Genomic DNA, 6057 nt, shown 5'->3' on the forward strand with positions numbered 1-6057 from the left:
AGTAGACATTTGCGTAGCTCTGGCGTCTGAAAAGAAATGTCAGTACAGAATCTCTCTGCTCTTGCCCCCGTCTGCATCTCCCTGTTGATACGCTTTTCGCCCTCCGACCACCCCTCCGCACACACCTCCTGTTTTCCATCTTGCAGATGTTTTTGGTGGCCGAATATTTTAATCTGATTATGCACAATTTTGTGTACTGGTTGGAAGGAAAAATGTGGGGAGCGTCGGGTCCCCCGCCTCCGTTGACAGACTTGGGCATCATGGCTTTTGCGGGAATTTTCCCCCTCTCCTACAGCTGGTTGGTAGGATTTTTCTTGTATTTACTCATTGCGATGGTCTTGGTCCTTTGTCTGGGCCGCTTGCTCCTGAACAATGTGCCCTGGGGGTGCCCGGAGACGGTGCTGGAGAAGCGAGAGGGCGAGACGCTCCGCACCTGCTGCATACCCGTTCCCTTCGTCTACATTTGTAAAAGGGCCTGTCAAGTCCTCACCATTGGACTGGTCCTCCGCGTCCTTTCCTTCGTCTTTACTTTGGAACCGAACCCAGCCGACTACTGCCACCCTCCCTTTTGGGACCCCCCCGATGCCCTCCTAGAGATTTTGGGCCGGATCGAAATCGTGGGCAGCTGCGGAGATTTGCTCTTCTCCGCCCACACCCTGCACGCGATGGCCATGATGTTGACCGTCCTGAGGCATGCGCCCGGCCTCTACCTCGTGACGGGCCTGGCCGTCGCCTCGATGGTCATGGTGGTGATCTCCATGCTGGCCTTCAAGAACCATTACTCGCACGACATCGTGACCGGTAGGGCTCCCTGGGAGGAGAAAGAAGGAGGGAAGATTTATGGAGGCAAGCAGGGAGAGGGGCACGGTATGCCATACGTAGTTTCTCGTACCATTCATGTGGCTTTGTCTCATACCTTTCTGAAACGAAACCTTTCCCTTTTCCCCCTTCCATTCCTCTTCTATCGTCCCCACTGTGTCAGCCATATACACAAGCGTCCTCCTTTGGATGCTGACGCCGGAGCCGACCGTCGCAGATTGCGACCTTTTGAAAGTCGAGCTGCCTCCGGGTGACATGTGGGGTGAGGGGAGGTGACTGGGTAGGTCTTGCACGGAAGAAATCGCAAGGAAAGAGAGCACCACTGAGGGAGGGGAACAAGAAAAGCAAAGCATTGATCCATAGGACCTCTGGCACACGTGGGAAGGGATGACGCACGTCTGTTCTTCTCTTGCCCCCGGATCGCATGAAGGTGCTCTGTCAACATTGCACGCCGAGGACGACCGAGCATGCTGGGAGATTGGACCTGCGTGCCTCGAAAGACGAAGGGTAGCGCCATGACGCGCGCGTTCACATCCTGCGCGACAAGCCCTCAGCCACCGATAATTGTCAGTACTGGTATCATAAGGCACGGTACCGGCAGTCCAAATATCCAATGGGCTTGCGTGCGAACTAACAGTAAAGTCCCCACACCCCATGCAACGTCAAGTCAATGCAGATTCCCGAGCTGTCCCACCTCTAAGACGCGAAGCTCAATTGATCTTCGTTGCTCCTCTCGCGTGACTTCAATCTCCGGGTATTCTTCCCGTGAATTCCATTCATGGAGGGACCCAGGGCGGCCCCTCGTACCGCTCCCTGGCCCTCTTTCCTCGGGGCCGCGCCCCCACGGGGGATGTAGGACATGTGCGTCTAAGGACATTTGAGGCCCTTGCCTCCTTTTCGAGCAGGGTGGAAGAGGGAGGGGGGGTCCGGGGCAGCGGGTGTGAGGCTGAGAAATTGCACCGGTGCCGTCGATCTCGTCGTTGCAAGATTAATTTCCGCATCTCTTCCTCCAAGCCCCGCAGAAGGCTTCCACTGTCCTCCGTTTCGCCTGGCTCCGGGTATCCTGGTGCAGGCGAGGACGAAGGGGAGAGTGGGAGGGGAGACGGACGAGAGGCGTGGAGGCTGGACAGGTTGAACTCGCTGGGAAAGTTAAGGAAGCGGTTGGGAGGCTGCTGTGCAGCACCTTCCGGGTCCCCTGGCTCCTCCTCCCCTTTGACCGCCTTCTCCCATTTCCATGATAAGACCGGCGATCTCGTCTCAGAGGGTTCATGATTCGTCGCCACCTTGCAATTTAATCCTTTTTTTGGCCGATGCGCCGCACGCAGCGCAGCGATTCTCTTCTTGTTTTCACTCACTGCCACGTCCTTTTCAGATGCTCGGTTGCGGCAACGACACGATTTTGGCGTAGAACGACGGTCGGAGCAAAAGATTATCGATGGGCACAGACGCAGATCTGATCGTGCGCAAGGATAGCAGCATGATGCTGAAAAAGGCACTAGCTCCGCGTACAGAGACTGCATGCGGGGGTAGTGAGCATCCAATGTCAACATAGGGAGCTTGATTTCCAAAGGAGCTGTCTTCCTGTGCCGACATTTTTTCTTCTTATCACAAGACTGGGATCTAAGATGACGATAATGTTTGTGGCTGTTTTTTGTGATTATGGTATATGAAATAAGGGCCTAAATGGGCCATGGAAAGGGGCGTCTCCAAAAGAAAGAAATTCCTTACCACAATGAGTGGAGGCTTCGACTACCATAGCCATCCTCACTGTTATCACTGTCTATCAAGTCCTGCATACTACCGGTCGATGACGTCTCCGATCCGCAAGACATTCCTGTTTCCTGTGAATTTGGGAATTTGTTCGATCAATGTGGGGGCGCTCGCCGAGAAGTGTGAAGGAACGAACCGAGGCAGCTGACTTGCCACACAATGAACACTTCCGCGCTCGTCAGTGGAAGGCCGTCTCCAACATTCAAAGAAGGATGTCAATGTCGTCGACATGCGTGATCATGGAGCCCGGTGTGGGGACCCGAACACCGTACGCAGGGAAATGAAGCTGGGATAGATGACTATCCCTCACAGGTCTCTCCTTACCAGTAGTAACTTTAAGAGCGACAGCTCCCGAGAACAGAATTCACTGCTTGTCTGCTCGACAGACATGTCAGAGAATCTACATGGCAGTCATCGCGGCATGTACGGTGTGCAGTCAATCATGCATGTGCGATGCTTGTGCCTGCAGTTGTATCTCTCATGTTCGTCCTTTTTTCCAGGTGCTTCCCCGCAGGAGGAAGAATTCCCTACCCGATGGCGTCCATCAAGAGCCCCAAGCGGAGCCCAACAGCAAGCACGTTTGCGAGTTATAGCGGTCTTAAGAACAGTCTCACGCTCAAGCTAGTGTTCCTGGCCATGTGTGCATGTGCCTTGGTGGCTGCCGTACACTCTCCGGAAGACGATGGCGTCGATGTGATAGGCACTGCATTGCGAGGGGATCATGGACCTCGCCAAGCAAATATAATGGTGAGGACTGGATGAAAACAGTCTTAAGAACTGGGGTAGCCGGATACGTTTTTCCTATGTGACTTGATTGCCTATTTCCTGCATGATATGACCGGCGCACACGGCAATAATGCATTTTTTTCCTCTCCTCCTACATCCCTCCCTCTCTTCCCAACCCTCACGGCCTTGTCATTCTTTCATCTTCTCTCTCCATATCAGGAACCTTCTGCCCTTGCCGTGGCGGCACCCCCAGTTGCGGAGGTGCCGCCCGGCCCGGCTCAAGACATCACCCCTGAACCCCCCCTTCTGTTCCCCGCGGATGCGCAGCTCCAAGATTTGACAGGCGCCCTCGTCAATGCGAACGAGGCGCTGGCCAATCGGTCGGTCGGTTTGTATTTTGGGGCAGGCTGGTGCAGTATGACCCGCGCGGCAAATCCAGGAGTGGCGGCGTTTCTGAGGCCCAGAGAGTCGGAGGGCGTGACGCTGGGTAAGAAAAGGAGGGGTTTGCCTGTGTCTGCGTGTTATTCCTTGAGGCATGGACACGAATTTCCGTGTCACGTGGAGGGTGGGTGAAGACGGCATGGCATATCCGTTAAGTGATTGATTCTTCCGTCAGTTCATTCCATGTGCCTCCCTTGCCCTTCCTCTCTTTTCTTCGATTTTTTGCCAGTCTTCGTCTCCTCAGACACGAATGCGGAGTCGCTCAATGAGCAGCAAGCATCCAACTTGTGGCCCTTTGCCGTCCCCTTCGACAGCCCCCTCCGCCTGTCTCTCAAGGAGTTGTACGGCGTATGGTCAAGCCTGGAGGTTGGGAAAATTCCTGGCAAGAGGCGATCGGCAATTCCGACAGTGATGGTCGTGGGGAAGGATGGAACGGAGCTTGCGCGGTTGGAAGTGGGTGCGCGGGGTATAAGTGAGCTGGACCGATGGAATTACTTGGAATGGAAGTGGGAGTGAAGTGAATGAAGGAACTGGGAATTGGAAGCACGACTACCCAACAGGAATCACGATATGAAGGAAGGAATTCAGAAAAATAGTTTTCGCTGTAGTCATTGTACGTTTTCTGCCTTGCAGAGTCCTTTCTTACTCTTGTAGTTTCCAGTCCCACTGCGGTGTCACAACGTTGTGTACGGGTAGTCATTACAGGAGGTTTTTTCTTTATTAAAGTACGCTGGGAATACCTGTTGGCCTGCAAAAATTGCCTGCCGTCTCCTCTCCATCTCTCTTCCCGATTGTTCACTTTCCTCGTTGTCCTCGTTGGTTTTCTGGCCTTGCCCATTTTTGTCTTCGGAGACTCGCTCAAACCGCCTCCTCGTCAAAGCGAGCGGCCTCCCCGCCACTCCCGACACTTCCGTGTCCCCTTGCCGTCCGTTTCCTGGCTCACACAATGCAACCGTGACTAAGGCCTTCAGAATGGTCTGAATGGAAAAATGATGAGGGAAGATGTCTTTGCGCGTTCAAAAAGAGATGGTTGGGTGGCAGGTTGATGTGTCTATCGGGGGGTACAGCTCGTTTCAGTAATTTCCTGCGAGCGCCAACACCATGTTCTTTAGCACCGATTTTTTTCAACTGTATGGCTTTTCTGTAAAGCATGGGACATGCCATCGGGTGGTAATTCATTGGAGCACACGTTTTGTTCACCTGCTCAAGTCTCTTTAATATCCTCGTCAAATGCCATGCTTTCCCTCGCCCTATGCTACAGACACAGGCATGTTTTTTCCCATCCGCTGATAGGACAACATGACTCGCGGCGTGTCAGGGCTACGATACCTTTGGTATCTACTTTTTCTCTTCGCTGTCTGGATTCTATCCTTTTCCATCGGCACCTTGGTGGGGGATGTGGGTCTCGTCAAGCTCGACGAGTTGAATCTGAGCCCTGTCAAGCATTTGATCGAGGCCTATGGATCGAAAGTGGAAAAGGAAGAATTTCAGATGTTCCAGGACAAGGTAATGCGTTCGTTTTCTAGACGGCCGCAACGGTGGAGGAACTAAGGAGAAGGGCGGGTGTAATGGTCGGTCATCTCAAAGCCTCTCCTTCTCCCTCCGCGGCCACCCAGGTTGCCATCCTCCCGCCGGACGCGGGGGGGCTCACCCACTTTGGAAACATGGCTTTACGCGTCATGCAACGGCACATGCACGCGCAAAGCCGTCAAGCGTCAGGGCCTCCTGGGGATGGACAGGGGGGGGAGGAAGATGCTATCTTGCCCGTCCTGCATGTGGCCATAACCCTCTTCCACCACGCGATCAGACTCACACGTCACAACGGTGCCCTATCATCGCTCGGTGTCCTCTGGAAGCTCTACCCGTCTTTGATGGAACGAAATTCAGAAATTCGGAAGCTGGGAGAACAGGCGTTGACGGAGGAGGCAGAAGCCAGGACAGGAGGGAGGGAGGGAAGGCAGGGGGGACGCGAGGGGGAGGGAAGCATGGGGTATTTCTATTTGTGTCAGGCCAGGGAGAGTTTCGTAAAGATGCTTGCACGGCACCATCGGGAGCAGTGTGCCTCCCTCACTCTGGTCTCAGGTTTGGGCCCGGGCGGGGGGTGGACTCGCCGATACGGCCTGGACGGGGGCGGTCTGGAAGAGGAGGAGGAGGGAGAGGGGGGGGAAAAGGTGCCCCCTCGGGGCCATCCCCACGCCAAGACCACCTGCTTCGAAGGGCAAGAGCTGCTGTGGACCCACGTCCATCCCCCTCTTCCCCTCTCCCTCACCCCCTACCAGCCCCACCCTCCTCTCCTCCCTC

General features: G+C 54.7%; 3 protein-coding genes across 3 annotated transcripts; all 3 read left to right on the forward strand.

Moving 5' to 3' along the window:
- Window positions 1-145: 145 nt before the first annotated feature.
- NGA_0076100 (heat shock protein) lies at window positions 146-1095 on the forward strand (the record flags this gene model as incomplete). The annotated part of the gene is made up of 2 exons (XM_005855239.1): window positions 146-801; window positions 1037-1095. Exons 1-2 carry the CDS (start codon window positions 147-149, stop codon window positions 1093-1095), a joined length of 714 nt encoding a protein of 237 aa, XP_005855301.1. The 5' UTR covers window position 146.
- A 1991-nt stretch (window positions 1096-3086) lies between these two features.
- Window positions 3087-4351, forward strand: NGA_0075900 (nucleoredoxin-like protein 2). The gene is made up of 3 exons (XM_005855237.1): window positions 3087-3336; window positions 3535-3802; window positions 3986-4351. The coding sequence occupies exons 1-3, from the start codon at window positions 3124-3126 to the stop codon at window positions 4270-4272; spliced, it is 768 nt and encodes a 255-aa protein (XP_005855299.1). The 5' UTR covers window positions 3087-3123; the 3' UTR covers window positions 4273-4351.
- A 704-nt stretch (window positions 4352-5055) lies between these two features.
- NGA_0076000 (uncharacterized protein) lies at window positions 5056-5673 on the forward strand (the record flags this gene model as incomplete). The annotated part of the gene is made up of 3 exons (XM_005855238.1): window positions 5056-5262; window positions 5373-5620; window positions 5667-5673. 3 exons carry the CDS (start codon window positions 5056-5058, stop codon window positions 5671-5673), a joined length of 462 nt encoding a protein of 153 aa, XP_005855300.1.
- Window positions 5674-6057: the final 384 nt, after the last annotated feature.

The sequence above is a fragment of the Nannochloropsis gaditana genome (assembly GCF_000240725.1).
Source record: "Nannochloropsis gaditana CCMP526 unplaced genomic scaffold scaffold252, whole genome shotgun sequence".
In the NCBI taxonomy this organism is placed as follows: domain Eukaryota; class Eustigmatophyceae; order Eustigmatales; family Monodopsidaceae; genus Microchloropsis; species Microchloropsis gaditana.

Coding starts and splice junctions, on each gene's coding strand:
- NGA_0075900 (XM_005855237.1), top strand. CDS start 3,124: ATGGCGTCCATCAAGAGCCCCAAGCGGAGCCCAACAGCAAGCACGTTT. Junction 3,337..3,534: donor CTCGCCAAGCAAATATAATG/GTGAGGACTGGA, acceptor TCTCCATATCAG/GAACCTTCTGCCCTTGCCGT. Junction 3,803..3,985: donor GTCGGAGGGCGTGACGCTGG/GTAAGAAAAGGA, acceptor ATTTTTTGCCAG/TCTTCGTCTCCTCAGACACG.